General features: G+C 46.8%; 4 protein-coding genes across 4 annotated transcripts; 3 read left to right on the forward strand and 1 right to left on the reverse strand.

The window, feature by feature from the left end:
- Positions 1–85: 85 nt before the first annotated feature.
- ACHE_60167A (uncharacterized protein) lies at positions 86–1,504 on the reverse strand (the record flags this gene model as incomplete). The annotated part of the gene is made up of 4 exons (XM_043281312.1): positions 86–264; positions 315–1,183; positions 1,232–1,294; positions 1,356–1,504. 4 exons carry the CDS (start codon positions 1,502–1,504, stop codon positions 86–88), a joined length of 1,260 nt encoding a protein of 419 aa, XP_043138803.1.
- Positions 1,505–2,201: 697 nt separating this feature from the next.
- ACHE_60168S (uncharacterized protein) lies at positions 2,202–3,850 on the forward strand (the record flags this gene model as incomplete). The annotated part of the gene is made up of 3 exons (XM_043281313.1): positions 2,202–2,272; positions 2,442–2,852; positions 2,917–3,850. The coding sequence occupies 3 exons, from the start codon at positions 2,202–2,204 to the stop codon at positions 3,848–3,850; spliced, it is 1,416 nt and encodes a 471-aa protein (XP_043138804.1).
- Positions 3,851–5,618: 1,768 nt separating this feature from the next.
- ACHE_60169S (uncharacterized protein) lies at positions 5,619–6,002 on the forward strand (the record flags this gene model as incomplete). The annotated part of the gene is made up of 2 exons (XM_043281314.1): positions 5,619–5,709; positions 5,761–6,002. The coding sequence occupies 2 exons, from the start codon at positions 5,619–5,621 to the stop codon at positions 6,000–6,002; spliced, it is 333 nt and encodes a 110-aa protein (XP_043138805.1).
- A 4,117-nt stretch (positions 6,003–10,119) lies between these two features.
- On the forward strand, positions 10,120–12,393 carry ACHE_60170S (uncharacterized protein; the record flags this gene model as incomplete). Its single annotated transcript, XM_043281315.1, has 5 exons — positions 10,120–10,534; positions 10,596–11,329; positions 11,435–11,739; positions 11,789–12,225; positions 12,284–12,393. The coding sequence occupies 5 exons, from the start codon at positions 10,120–10,122 to the stop codon at positions 12,391–12,393; spliced, it is 2,001 nt and encodes a 666-aa protein (XP_043138806.1).
- Positions 12,394–15,221: the final 2,828 nt, after the last annotated feature.

A 15,221-nucleotide genomic window follows, 5' to 3' on the forward strand; every position in this document is an offset into this window, starting at 1 on the left:
TATTCTCGAAAAGATGAGGCGTTTAGGGCTGAGACTTGGCCAATCAGCATTCCTTCGAGTCACACAGATCTTGAATTCGACAAATCTAGCCATCTGATAGGGTTTCAAGAAATGGCATCGACCAGACTTTCAAGGTATTGTCAATCCCCACGTTTGAAGGAGAGCAGCTCTCGTCGCGGGTTGCATCGTCCGGATAGTGTCTCTGCCCCGAGCATGTGGCTGCCACAGTTCCCATAGGATGAAGTACAGTACTGGTCACAGAGTCTGTATCATATAAGCTATTGATATTCTCAAGGTGTGATCAAGGCGCTTACCATTATGAACCTTCCATTCCCAATCAGGATCTCTACTACCAACCGTATGGGTCGGGTTCCGCCAGACCCTCATAAATCCATCTGTTCCCCCGGCCCAGATTTCATGGGAGCCGCTGTCACCTGAAGGTACGACATCTATCTTCATGCGTTGGTTCGTGAATGCCTTGCGGCCCCGGAGCCACCCAAGGAGTTGCCCCGTTACTCGGATATCATAAATCAACACTCCGTCGCTCTTTCGTTCAGAGACGTAAAGATATCTTCCACAAGGGCTCCAGAGAAGCTGCGTGACACCTCGACCACCGATCTCGCGGTTAGCCTCCGCCTTGGCAACGCTGAAAGTGCCTAGAAGCTGCCCGGATCCATTGGAATCATAAAGACCGATCTGCCTCGTGAAGGTACCCGCGGCAAGTATACCATCACCAACCGGGCTGACTGCCATCGCTGATACGATACCTTTCATACCGATACCTCCACCCACAATCTGCTTTCGTTTGCTAGGAATCGTGGGCATCCATGAGACAGGGCCGTCACTCCCAGGCCTGGAAACATCAAACAAGCAAATAAGACTGTCTGACCCAGTGAGAAAATGTGTTCCTCCAAGGGCAGAAGGGTATATGATGGTGTGTGGCGCAATGAAGGCCTCCGTGGTCGGATGAATCAGGGAATAAGTTGCCATCGTGGTTGGAGCAAGAGCAGACACGAGTTTGATCGGATGATCCCGGATTGAAGAGAGAAACAATGTAGTGGACGGATCTTGAAGCGAGTAAAAGGGGTATATAGCGGTAGCATATGTGGGCTCTGCTGACGGTAAAGTAGAATACGGAGACAACCGATGTGGTGACGCCCTCTCATCCAAGAGGTCCGGCGGTCTAGCTTCCTGTTAGCGGGATCTGATAGATTGAGATGGTACAACTTACAGAATAAATGTTCTGATATGGTGGTCTGCTGAATCAGTCAACAGAGTCGCGCCATCGGGCGACCTACAATGCGAACATGTTAGCCAACAGTTCATTCTGGAAAGGAAGGTTATGGAGAACAAACCACTCTGCGCCTTTGAAATAGTTTGATCCGGAGTAGTCTGAATTTTCACAGGCAGGCCTCTCTCCATTAGAACCGGGACTTCGGGGGTTGTCATTGCCCTGCGTCGAAGCCACGCAGATGGGCTTCCAGTCAGACACTTCCTCAACCATGATGACCTCAGTTTGGCAAGATCCACCCGTAGGAACTCTCCCTTGGGCCGTAGGGGAAATCCCTTTGTCACTGGCAATCAAGTAATGTTATGGAAAGGACAGCTTTGCAGCCAAAATGCATGAAATATCCTAGGATAGCTAGCGCGCCAAGTTGAAAAGGAAGCAGGAAAGCTGAAGAAGATTACGCTAAATCATAGACAGAAGATAAAGCCAGGCTCCAGATCTCAGTGACAGATAAGAAGTGAAAGGAAACCGTAGTGAAACTATCCAAAAGACCAAAAGACCCCTTGACTACGGACTCTTTGATAGAGCACAGATATTGCAGATAGCGGCCCAAAGAGCAGCAATCCAATATATCATTCCAAGGTTTTCTGAACCCAGTCCACAAATTGTCTTTTCAAACCAGGAGAACAACAAAATCGGACGACAAACGTTCTCCAAATTCGGCGATTTTGAAGCTGTGAGGTGAGGTCAAACTCTCCGGGGGCCCGGCAGATCATTTCTCCGCACATCTCCGATCTGCGACTTTTGTTTTTCGACTGCATCACCGAAAGAGCCCAGCAACAGCTACCAGCAAAGCACCCGTTTTCACTTTTAAGGGTAGAAGGGCAGAAAAGAAGGGAGCAAATCTCCTTGCATTTCATTCCTCGCGCATTCCCGGAATCTGTGGCTCTGCAAGCCCCGGAAAGCCACAGCTATGTTCTCCGCCAAACCCTCGACACCCTCGACTGGCCTGTCTGTCAATACGGGCTCCGCGAATTCTCTGTTGTAAGTATCATGCAGACATGTTTCCAATCCTCTATTTTATTGAGTCGCATCGCACCAAATGCCAGTGTCACACACCTGGCGTTCGCGTATCTCCAGAAAACCAAGCAACGTTCTTGTTTTGATCGCCGCCAAGCAGCGAAAGGCTAACAACTATTCTTATTCCTAACAGTGGCAACGCTCAATCGACATCGACAAGCACGCCCGGTACAACAAGCACATCCGGAGGACTGTTCGGGAATTTGGGTAGTTCGACTACGCCTAAGCCTGCCGGCGGTTTGTTTGGCGGAAACACACAGCAACAATCTTCGGGATCGAATATGTTCTCGGGATTGGGTGGAGGACAACAACAGAGCAGCGCGCCCAGTGGAGGTCTGTTCGGTAGCACCACGGCGACTACATCGCAGCCTCAGTCTGGTGGGCTGTTTGGAGGGACATCAGGGGCCGGGAGCAACACCACCCAGACCGGCACCACCGGCGGAGGATTGTTCGGAAACCTAGGTGGCTCCGCAACACAGACACAGGCCAAGCCTCCTTTCGGTGGAGGTCTTGGGAGCTCGACGACGCATGGTGGTGGACTCTTGTGAGTAGCATTGAAAGGCGCAAATCATGGAAATAATCGCAGACTAACATATCTTGTCTCACAGTGGAGGCACTGCGACTCAACAACCACAACAGCAACAACAGGCCCAGAAGCCTACGCTTTCCTTGTTCGGAAACCAGGGTGCTACGCAACAACCAATGCAACAATCTACTGCAACTGGGACAGTTGTTCCTGGGGTCAAGGTAGACCTCAGCAACCTTCTCCCGACTACCAAATACGAAAGCTGTGCCGATGAGATCCGGAAAGAGCTCGAGCGCTTTGACACATTCGTCCTAAATCAGATTAACATGTGCAACGAGGTTGGGGATCTGATCCCTACCATCGCCAACCAGGGTTCCACAATACCGAACGACGTGGAATTCGTTGAAGGGAAACTCGAAACCATGCAACGGGCACTCGAGAACGACGCAGCTGATATCGACCATCTTCGCAGCTTGGTAACTCGCGATGCAGCGGAGGCCCAGGTTGCGTTCCGCGCCATTGACACCCTCAAATTGCCTTTGCAGTACCAGTCTACAGGAGGTGCTGGGTGGTGGTCTGTTCCGGACCAAAAGCAGTCGCTCCGGTCTACGCGCAAGAACACACTTGCGCTCCCTGACGACGTTGAGAGCGACCCAGCCACCGCTACCTCTGTCAACGGGGTGCCCGTCAACCTGGTCGACTATTTCTCGCAGCGTTCCGATGAAATGGGCATTGTCCTCGACCGGTACACGCGACACATGAAGGAGATTGAAGACCATCTTCACGGAGTCGAGGTCACCCTCAACCGCCAGATCCACGAGTTCGTGGCATCCCGGAGCCGGGACGATTCTGCCGTTGGGGCGTCGAGCTCTGCTCTCAACGATCTCGCGGCGGTACTCGGGGATGTCGAGACGGGTATTCTGGGTGTTGCTAGCAGACTGGGGGGAGTCACTGAACAGGTGCAGGAAACCGTGTTGGGCCCGCCCACCGTGGGCGATGGGAGACTCAACGTATGAATTGATACTTGATAATTTACTGACATGATAGGTGCATGGCTGAGCGTGCTTTGGGGCTTGACGTCCTGTGCTTTTTATGTATATTTTTTTTTACAAAACCTCGAACTCGATTTTGGAAAGGTTTGAGGTTAAGCGGTCGATAATTTGTTGCGGATTGGCGTCTTGGGTTGGATAATTCTATTTCTTTTCGTGCCTGTCAGATATATGGAACTGTAGTCCACTTAAGAAGAGTACAGCCGTCTATTTAACTGAATCTTAAGGTTGCATCGTGCCGACCGTGTGCTTCCCTGCTTCCATCCTTCCTCCCATGAGCATCTCTCGCAGCGCTTCCCGTCCTTTTGAAGTACGTCGTCCTCGTCCACGAAACCGCTGTTATCCTCGCTATTCTTTATCTCCTACTCCAGACTTTCCTTTGTTTGCTGTGTGGACCATGGCGCCTCGCTCCCGACCGGCCAGATCTGACAACAAAGAGAATCAGACCGATGCCAGCTCCGACCTGACCGAGACCTTTTCAGATAACGGATCTGATAGTGACTCCACCAGCGACCCAGAACTTGATAGTTTTCGGATGATGAAGATGAACCCGGCGACGATATCTCCGATGATGAGGGCCAGCTGCCTCCTGAACACTATTTGGCTCAAGCAGAGAGCTTGAATGTCTCCCAGTTTCGACAGCAGCGGTACAGCAATGGCACTCAGGAGAAACTCGATGAGACCCGCATGTACTGGAATAGGTAGGTAACTCTCTTGACCCTTAGGGTATGTTGAAAGCTCACCGGTGGCTTCCTGGCAGATATTGTCGGCATATTGGTGTCGACCCGGTACAGCACTGGCAATGGATCTCAGACTCAGATAAGACCGTCCGTTTCCTGTATGCATTTTTTTGCTGGCGGTGCGATATCCGTCGCGGCAAGAATGTCGGCACTGCCCAGGCATTGGATACAAGAGCTCGCTTGACTCATTCTGGAAGTCGTGGCATCTTGTTCTGAAACAGGAAACGGCGTCAGGACTGAGCAAAGATATAATTCTCAAGGTGCAAGATGTGAGTATATAATTCCCCTTCTGTTCTGGCTAAATAAGGAACAGCCAGTGATGAATGTGTAGATCATCGCCATTGTTGCCAAAGAGAAAGGCCTAGAGCTGGACCGGCGGCCAAAGAGGAACATGTGTATTGAAGATGTTGCCGAGTTTGCACGCGTTCTCTTAATCACTACTGAGATGACATTTGACTGCGGCTGGCAGCGCATTCGGATCCTTTTCTTCTGTCAGCTCGCAGCCACACTGCAAGCCACTCCTCCACCTTCGTTATCGGGACATAGGGCTCACCCTGATCCGAGATCCAGAGGGCGGACACCCTCGATTATTTAATTTCTTGAAGCCGGACTTCATGAAGAGGTTCCTTGGGAAGGAGGCTGCATAGGCGTTCTTATTCTCATAGCTCCTTGGGAGCCGGTCGGCTGACAGAATTAAATAAGAATGAGTTTAAGATTCCAGAAATCATCTTTGATCCCGACTTTGGTCCTCAGTCCGCATGTAAGAGTATGCTCTTTCATATCAAAGGCTTCAAGAACATTTCTACAACTGGGCCAGTATTGGATTCCCCAGAGGAACTCTACAGCCTTGGGGTACTGGACGGCAAGGGACAGCAGAAACTGAAACTAAAGGACGAAATACTGGATAAATTCGTGTTCTGCCAGGTGGAGCGGGAAACTGCTGGATATCGAATCGCCTTGGAGAAGAGACTGACGGTGTCTGTGGTGCATCGCGGATGCGTCGAGGTGGTGAGATCACAGGCTTTGATCAAGTTGCCAGGCCGTACCTCCTTCGATACACTGGAGCCAAGGAACTCAACAGCAGTGGTGAGTTTTCATCGGCCCTTCAGCTAGTTGGGTAGCTAACCATATGGATAGAAGAACTTACCGACGCTCTCCAAAACGTCATCCTACAGCATGCAGATATCCGCACCTTCGTCCGACATTATGAGGTGAATGTCGATGTTGACGTTCAGGGCATTATCCGCAAGACGGGTTCTCAAACGCAGTTTGTGCGGTTTGCGTGCTCGTTGAGTGCTTCGATTGACCCGAATCAACCGTATAAGCTCTCTTCCAAAGAATCCAAGTCTCTCAATGAGCTCCCTGTGGTTCGTGCATGACAGGACACAGTAAACAAACGCAAGCGGAAATGGGATGACCACAAAGCCAAGTTAGACCGTGCCAATATGGCATGCTAAACCACCTTTGGCCACCTTGATATGGAGACAATAGCCTCCCACTTCATGAAATGGCAACTGAAGAGAGGACACAGGCACAGTCAGGCAGGATTTGGAAGAAGCCAAAGCTGCCAGATGGATTTGAGACTGATAAACTGTAATAGTAGTGAGAACTCCTTTCTGCAGAAAAAATTAAAGAAGCTGCATTTCATCTGGAATCATAACAAGAAATTCATTTCCGAGGGGAGTGGACGGCGCCATACTTGAAAAGGGCACAGAAACGCGGAGCCACAGTTCTCTGCAGTGGGACCCAGCTTCATTTTCTCAGAAATCATTAAATAAAGAAACTGCTTGGCCACCATTATGCATTAGTTAAATAAAGAAATAGTATCCAGATTGATTTCAAAGAGATCAGTTGTTACACACTGGATACATCAAAAATACTGCAAAGAATGCATAATGTATGCAGTCTCCTCCAGGTCACGGCATATTCGTAATGTTTGATATACTGTTGGATATCCAACAGATATCCGACAGATTGAGTTGGACATCCAAGTCTCATCGCTGCGAATGTGATAGTTGGGTATCATATGATCTGTTGAATGCTGCCGCAGCCTATTCCTTCATGACCAGGGAGCCAATACAGCTGTATATTCCAGCTGCGTTCCTGTAGTTAAGATTAGACCTCGGCACCGCCCATGGCCCGTCCGTCTGAGCCCGTAGGGCCGCCCTGGGCCATCTGTGGGCAGGTAGCAGCCAAAGAGGGCCGGGGGAGCTCCGGATTCTCAGGATTCTGAGCGGAACCGGGCTCTCAACTCAAGCATACGCCATAAATGTAGAGTCATATGATAAGAACGAATCAAACTTACCTTCGGGCCACCCAAAAATCACCTGACCAGTGGCGTTTGGGTGGCCCGAAGTGGGAATTGATAGGGACACTCCCAAATTAACCTAACTAGTTGTTAACGTAATCCACGGCCGAGTTGCGCACCTTCGCCGCAATCAACATGATTTTTGAAGCTTTTCAACTACAAACACCATTTAATTAGGCCATTTAAAAGATGGAATGAATAACTATTTACTAGGGCACCTTCTGATAGTATGTCCAACAGTCCCACAGCAACTGCAGCGTGGTGGAGCGCGCTGATGAGTTACAGGTATAGGCTCATCAACCTGTGCATTAAGCTGTGTATCCAGCTGCTGAATGCGCTCACGACCTTCCTGTACAGACATAAAGAGATCAGTCCCTAGAGAACCATGTGTCCTTGCCTTCTTCTTCTTCTTTCGCTCATTTTCAGCACGCAGAACTTTGTTTTCTTGTAAAAGAAGAAGGTTCATATTCATTGCCATCTGCGCTGCCTTTTCAAGATGTTGAATATGAGAGATTGGACTGCTAGAAAGTGTTCTCTTCTTTTGAAGACTTCTCTGTAGGCTCCGAACCTTGCGATCAATTTGGCGAGGATTTTGAGGTGTTTGCAAAGCAGAGGAAATTGACCCTTCAGCTTCAATAAGAGGTGGTGTCGGCGTACAAAGTTGAAAAGTAATTTTTTTAAGAACCCGGCCTTTATCAAATGGCTTAAGACTAGCACCTGCAAAGACATTGCATATATTCTTTCCAGTGAAAACCTGATCACGTGCAGGAGAATATAGATGCAGAAATACCATTTTATCAATGTGGTTATTTCCAGCCACCATCATCATCTCAACTAGTTTTCCGTACGCGCGTTTAAGCGGCCCAAAAATACCAACATCAAGTGGCTGAAGAAGATGAGATGTATGTGGAGGCATACAAAGACAGATAATTGCATTCTCTTTGCAGAAATTGTCAAACTCTGCAGTTTGGTGACTTGAATGGCCATCAAGAATAAGCGACCGCTTTGCACCAGTTGAATATGGTTTGGAAAAAGGATCAAACACTTGCTTCAGCCACTCAAGGCATATCTCATCTGTTGTCCATCCATTGGTGCTATTTGTAAGCTTCCAGGCTGGACGAAGATTAGGCTCTTGATATCAAGGAGCTTGGTGTTCTTTCCCTTTTAAGATAACCAGTTAACCACTGGTGGTATGGAAATCCCTTTTGAGTTGATGCATTCAATGATCGTAACCCATTCACAGTTGCCCTGGATAACTGTACAAGGCCTTTCACTGCGTTCTACTGCAGTAATTACCTTAGATGTTGTACAGAGTCCCATTGCAAAGCCAGTTTCATCAAAATTCCAGGTGTCATCTTCATGGATCCCATGTTCTTGAATAGCTGCATGTACAGTCTCAAACCACTGATTTAGGACTTTTGGATCTTCCTGCTTTGCACGCTGATATGTAATTCTCTGATTATATCTTGTTCGTAATTCAGGACGGCGTCTTATGAAGGAGGAGGCCCAATTGACTCCAATAGTTGCAGTAGAATCTTGTGTACGTTTGTGAAGTAAAATGTTACAGACCTCAACGTATTAGTCTCACGTGATTATGCGGGGAGGCAAGGCAGAATCATTGGTTAACAAACCATGATAACATGCGGGAATAACAGGGGTTGAGTTACTATTTGGGGCTGACATCACGTGACCCAGTGGTATACGGATGATCGACGAGACGATATATGAATGGTATATCATATACCATTATTCTACCAGTCAATATACCAACCCTACTACCACTCACAGGATGGAAGGATATATAAGGACGCTCATTTATGTACTTAGCTTAGTTCTTCGCGATCAATCTAGTTAATCAAGCATTGGTTATCTTCTAGTTTCTGACTCGTCCGCACTTAACCAACAACCCAGTATACGTACTCGGTTGGCCTTGTTTCTCTATTCGCTACCTTTACTGTTTCTACTTGACGATAATCTTACGGAGCTTGGAGGGGGCGATATACCGATCAACGCACACGACTTACTGAACCGGACCCGGAGGGGCATTGAGCATACGACTATCTGGAAGACACTTAGGGTAAGTGTCCTATCTCGAAATACAACTAACTAGAACCCTAGGTACGATACGAGAGAAGCCAGGTTGTGACATAAAATCTGCGCCATCTCATGCAAATATTGTGGTCGAATTGAAAAACCTCGTTTATCTGCATCTAGCAATTGCTTGACAAGAGCTTCCTCTTCAAAATTTGTTAACTTGTGGCCACTGGCGCGTGTTTCTGATTGTGATTTCATTCCTTTATATCACAGGCTGCGCCTGTAGAATAAACGATATGTTATTCGGAGGGATGATCGGAGGGGTTACCAGGCTACCTACCCCGCACGATGTACATTTGTATATAGAGCCGTCCGATCGGACATCCGTTCTTCTCTTCTTCAACGAAATCTTTTTGTATGATAGCTAGTCATTAATTAGCACTACGGGCTTAGCCCTTAACAGTTAACACTTTAAGCCGATTGCGAAGGGTAGCTTCAGACACTCCAAAAACAGATGCAGCCTCTCGTTTTGATTGGATCTTTTTATTCTGAATGGCTGAGATAGCCATTTGCATTCAATTTTCTTTAGAAAGAGGCATTTTTGTATGAAGAATAGAGAAAAGCCGCATTGAAGAATATGGTCATGAAGAATTATTTGATGGGGGCGGAGAAGGTGCGCAACTCGGCCGTGGATTACGTTAATTCTGGAGTGTCCCTAGCAAAAGCGGGAGTGTGTGTGTGTCCCTATCAATTCCCCAGCTGGAGTGACGTATGACATAATCAACCAATAAACCAATCAGCACACTAATATCACATGCTCACATTCCTTGGCGGCAACGGCGGCGGCGGTAGTATATTCCATATGTCTTCCTTTCCAAACCATACATCTAATGATCATCTTGTCCTCATCTTACTACGTCCTATTCCCTGCCAAGTCCTTTCCCGATTGACTTGAAATAGTTCTGAATAGAGAACTAACACATGTTGCTTGCCTGTATGTGTAACAAGGCCGTCAGCAACCTCTCTTCGTACATTATTGTTTGTCAGGCAGGTGCATTTCTCGCCCTTATTAGGCAGGTGCAACTCTTGTTCTCATCAGGCAGGTGCAATCCTTGTTCTCGTCAGGCAGGTGCACTTCTAGTCCTTATCTTACAATGGCCGCCGCCATCACCAGCTGGGTGCTCAATCCAATCCAATCTTTGACAATGTCTCGACGGCGTACTCGCGAGTTATGGTGCGCTTTATCCGATGATCTTCAGAAGTCATTTCCTATGGAATGTGTTGCAGGCAAAGATAATATCAACACTCTCAAAAAGAAGATCTGGGAAGAAATCAGGGAAAAAATCAAAAATACCATACCTCACTACAGTGATCTCAAGCTCTACAGCCCTGTGGTGCAACTCAATCATGAAGAGGAGTTTGATGTGAAAGATGGTGAATTCCTACATCCACGCCGAATGATCACGTCCAACCCACTCTTCCCTGAAAGCAAGGATCCAAATGTGGATATTGTTGTTGTGAGCGGAGGTGCCACTCCACAGAAACGGAAGCGCTCTGAATCACAAGGTGGTGAGAATATCCCATTCTTAATGATCCTTTCATGCTTTTAGTTAACAATTACACATTACAGTAAATATACCTCGGACACTGCCCATCGCAGAGTATCAGTTGATATGCCCTCGAGAGCGTACAGTGTCAAAACTTGCGGCCACTTTGGATGACATGAACATAGTCCATGTGCGTGGAACTCCAGCCAGCGGTAAAACACGTCTCTCCGAGCTTTTGAGGGACTACTATCGCAAAGAGGGAAGAAAGGTTTCCTTGATCAAGGAATGGGAAAAACTTAATCACAATAATCCTTGGAATAGTCTTGTCAGACTTGTTGAAAAATGGAATGATGAAGCACAGGACACTCCCACCACAACTTCACAATCAGAACAGGATCTCTCTTGGGTTTTGACATCAAACACTGTGATTCTTGTGGATGAGGCACAGACAACCTACAATGATGCTGCGCTCTGGAACACAATCTTCAAAGAGAGACTAACCCCTAATGTTTACAAATTTCGACTATGTCTTTTCTGCTCTTACGGTAGTCCAGCAGCAGGCCCAGATCCAACATTCTTCACTCCAGTCAAGTTTTCTGACGAACAACGCATCTCATTGACACCACAAAACCAGCAAGACTCACCACCTATTGGTCTATTTTATGACCAAGAAGAGTTCAGGGATGTCATTTCACGATTGCTTACATTTCATTATGAAGAGACATTCAAGTTTGATGAAGGTGCCCTGGAGTATATATTTGCAGTAACAAATGGCCATCCAGGAGCGGTGACATCGATAGTTGATGTAATTTACGAGGTATGTGCTGAATTATCTCTTCAATTTTTGTTAGTTGAATTAGTTGAACCTCATATTGGGGCATTTTGAGAGGCCATATTTGAGCAAAGAAGCTAACAGTTTCAGGCCTATCGCCATGACATCAAGCGTGGATGTATCAGGACCTTGACAGAAGATCATGTCATCTGGTTCCTGGAGGACACTGCCACAGTTTTTGACAAACTAAGAAGCAAGCCAGTTAATCGCTCTTTTCCAGATATATCAAGAGCTACAAATGGAATCTCAGTCATATTGAGCAAAATTACAGAAGGAAGTATTCCATTTGATATCAATGATGCAAGCATCAAGTTCTGTTACCAGAAAGGTTGGATTCACAGGGTAGCTCTGGATGGTGGTGATGTTGCAGTTCTGCCATCGCGCTTACATGAAAAGTAATTCTCCTCACATGCCCCTATTGTTATTCTGATCTGACCATCTTAGATATGTTGAATATTGGATTGGCAAAATGTCAATGCCCCTTCCTGCCAGATTTGACTCACTACCGAAATTATGCAAAGAAGTTCTGGGTGAATTCTCCATCACAATCCTGAGGCATTCAGCTGAGGGCAAAAAGATATCAACTGCATCACAACCCAGACCTGTGGAAGCCCAATATCAGGATGAATTTCACAGGGGATTTGTCCACCTAGCTGGGCTAGGCGTACCAATATCCAGTGAATGGTCAAGAACTAAGGACGGTCGAGTGGATTTCTATATCCCAGAAAAGAAATGGGCGATTGAATTATTGAGAGATCACAATAGAGTTGATGAACATATCTCTCGATTCAAGGAGGGTGGAAAATATCATCCCTGGCTAAAAGAGAATATGATCAAGGATTGGATCATAATCGACTGTGCGACTTCTTTGCCAACCAAAGGTGTGTTTTCAGTGTTCAATTCAGTATCCATTATTTATTCCACTAACAACTTGATAAGAGTTCTCTGAGCCTAGGCTGTGGCATGCTGTATTCATCAATGATTATTCTGAATTGCGGCTGTATAACCATCAGAAAGCTCTTATTATGTCTGTGCATCTACATATTTGAGGATCAGCAGAGATAATATGTCTTTCATTGTGATATCTTTATCGGCTGTAGCCAACTTCTCAACTATCAAGCAATCAGATGGATTCGCTTGGTTTCCTTTGTCTTACCCCTGTGACTTCTTCTCTTTCCTCTTCAGGGCCGATATTCTTGTCTTATGGCTACCAACCTACCTAGTTTAGATTGAGAATGCTATTTCATTTTATCTATTAGACCGAGCCCATGACAAGCAGGGCAATACTCTTAGAGTCACAGGTGAGTCGATAAATGAGAAGAGGGACTTATAGACACGTATCTGGAAAAGGTTTTTTATGGACACTATTGACAAGGCGCATATCCAGTCAGCTCTGATACACAGTTACACTACGCCTTTGGGAATAAAACTAGAGATTATTGAAGATGGTATCTATACTCGATGGTCTTGAAACTAAAACCTGATATGAGGCTTGGTCATGGGAGCTTTCAATCACCTGTGGATCTCAGCCTATCTCACAGGCTAGTCGGTTGTGTTCCTGGGAGCCTTGAGCAAGCTCCTTGGCCCCAGATCGAACACAGAAGCGGACTGGAACTTCACCCGCACATGATCTAGATGATTCCAATTGATCGTCAGATTGATGATGCCAGCGCTTGGACCGGGGGGTTTCGCACCGGGTGTGAGTGGCCGTAGAGTATCGCACCCCTCTATAGAGCACTAGTCGCGCGAGCGCCATAAGTTGACACCACCGCGCACCCTTTAGGGATACCTACCCAACTATTGACCGTACACAAGCCACACGCCGGGCGGTTAGCAGTCGGGTGGGTGATCACCAGCTAATCCCGGCTATTGTATGTTTTTGTCCTTTTTCTCTGACCTTCCAAGGTGTAGAGAAAAAGAATTCATACAGTTTTATCTAAGACAGCACAGTCACACATCAAAGGATACCTCTTTTCTAAGTTTTGAGTTTCTCAATGGTCCCCACTCTGCTACCTCCAACAGCAGACTAGCCTTATTCTTTGTATGCTCATCCAGGTGGGCAGCCTCAAGCCCATTAATCCTTCTACATAAACAGTGGGCAGAATATTGAAGCAACACAGCAGGATACAGCAGGTAATCTTTAACTGCCCTAGGGACTTACAGAAATGCCATTGCAAGCTAAATGAATGAATCTGAACAGAAGTGTTTGGAGTGGAACGGAGGCAGAGTTCATCCCCTATCAAGGAAAAAAAAATTAGGAGTTTCATTTGACGATATCAAGTACATTTTCCAAGTCCTGCGCCACAGGAGCTTAGATTTGGAAGCTAGAGGGCTGATTTCATTTTCCCAGGCCAAAAAGAGCGGATGGAAGTTCTTAGCCATCCAAAACAGACTAGCAAACTGGATTCGGAATTACCAAAGCAGGGGTCATTTCCAACAGATGCCATGATTCAGAAGAGAGCGTGTTCTCTTGCAAGTAGCTGCGGTGATACTACAGCAAGTGAGACTATCACATATGCAGATTTGTTGGAAAAAATTTAAGCAGAAGCACAATCTCATCGCTGCTGGGACATCGGTGAATGTGTCTCATATCAATAGGAGTGGTTCTACTGTCCAGACCCCTTCTAGTACTGAGCTGATGCTAGGCTCCATGGTACGTGTTCCAACTGTTCTTCCATTTCTTCTTCACCCTTCACCCGAGGTTCCCTCACATTAGTTTTGCTTACCGCTCCCTTCGACAAGAACACAAAGAATTACCAGACAGGTTATTCACGACAGATTGCCACTAGCTCAACGGAGTCTGGCTTCACTCCTAGCTTGACCAGTCAGACCAGTTCGACACCTCCCTGAGCATTGGATGGTCTACTGCCTCGTAACGAGTCCCACCATCGTCGATGGATACCAACCCAGGCACATCGTGGAGTGGTATTTCTCCCGTCAGCATGATTAATCCAAAGCTTCTAATTTACCGAACAGCAGCGACCACAGCGAAACTCGGTAAGACAGCCACGGTTGCGATCTCCTTCAGCCATTATGTCACTAGTACTGGTCAACAAAAATAATGTTCCTGTGGGCTTTGCTGGAATTGCCCATTGTGTTGGTAACAATGTTGAAATGATCAATCCATCATGTTCGTTTTGTCTGTCTCACTTTTCCTCATTGGCCACTGTTGTTCCTACCAGTATTTCTGGACCACCCACCTTGCGTGAAGCGCGAGAAGCTTTAAAGGCGGTTATGCGCTACTTTGAACTTCAATAGACGAGGCTAAATGCATTAGAAGATGAATCCCTCAGAAAACTTATGAAGATACTCGATTCGGCCAGCAATCGGATCATATATTGGCTCTTCCGCTTGCTCGTTGCATGATCCATCTTCACCGTATTCCTCAATGACAGCAAGACAGTCATCTGTTTGAGTGTTTCCATGCATACTTGGGGAAGCCCACCGGACGAGAGAATCCATATCTCATTATAATTCGGAACATCGAAGTTATGGGTTTTAGTAGCCTCGATTTTCAACGTATTGTTCTCGGAATAGCCGTAAACCCTTTCCGCTCTGCTTTGATTTTAATTGGTGAAACGATCGTCGATCGGGTCAGCAGCGCTGCTCGAGACCCCTGAGGCATCGTCGTCGCAGGTAGGAAGAATCGGGTGACCGAAGGAGGGGTCTTTCCCGTCTCTATATCAAGGTCAAACAGTTCATGTACGAGGCTGTTGAAATGTTCGTCTGTAAGGGTTTTGGGTATTTAGCGTCCTTCAACCTCTACCCGGTCCAAGGAGTCCAGAATCTCAGAGTCGTTTCTGCTAGCATTTGAAGTCATCGACATGATGAGAATTTTTCGACTTTGTGTCATTCCCATTACTAACCGCGCAGTGCA

This window comes from Aspergillus chevalieri, chromosome 6 (genome assembly GCF_016861735.1).
Source record: "Aspergillus chevalieri M1 DNA, chromosome 6, nearly complete sequence".
Lineage (NCBI taxonomy): Eukaryota > Fungi > Ascomycota > Eurotiomycetes > Eurotiales > Aspergillaceae > Aspergillus > Aspergillus chevalieri.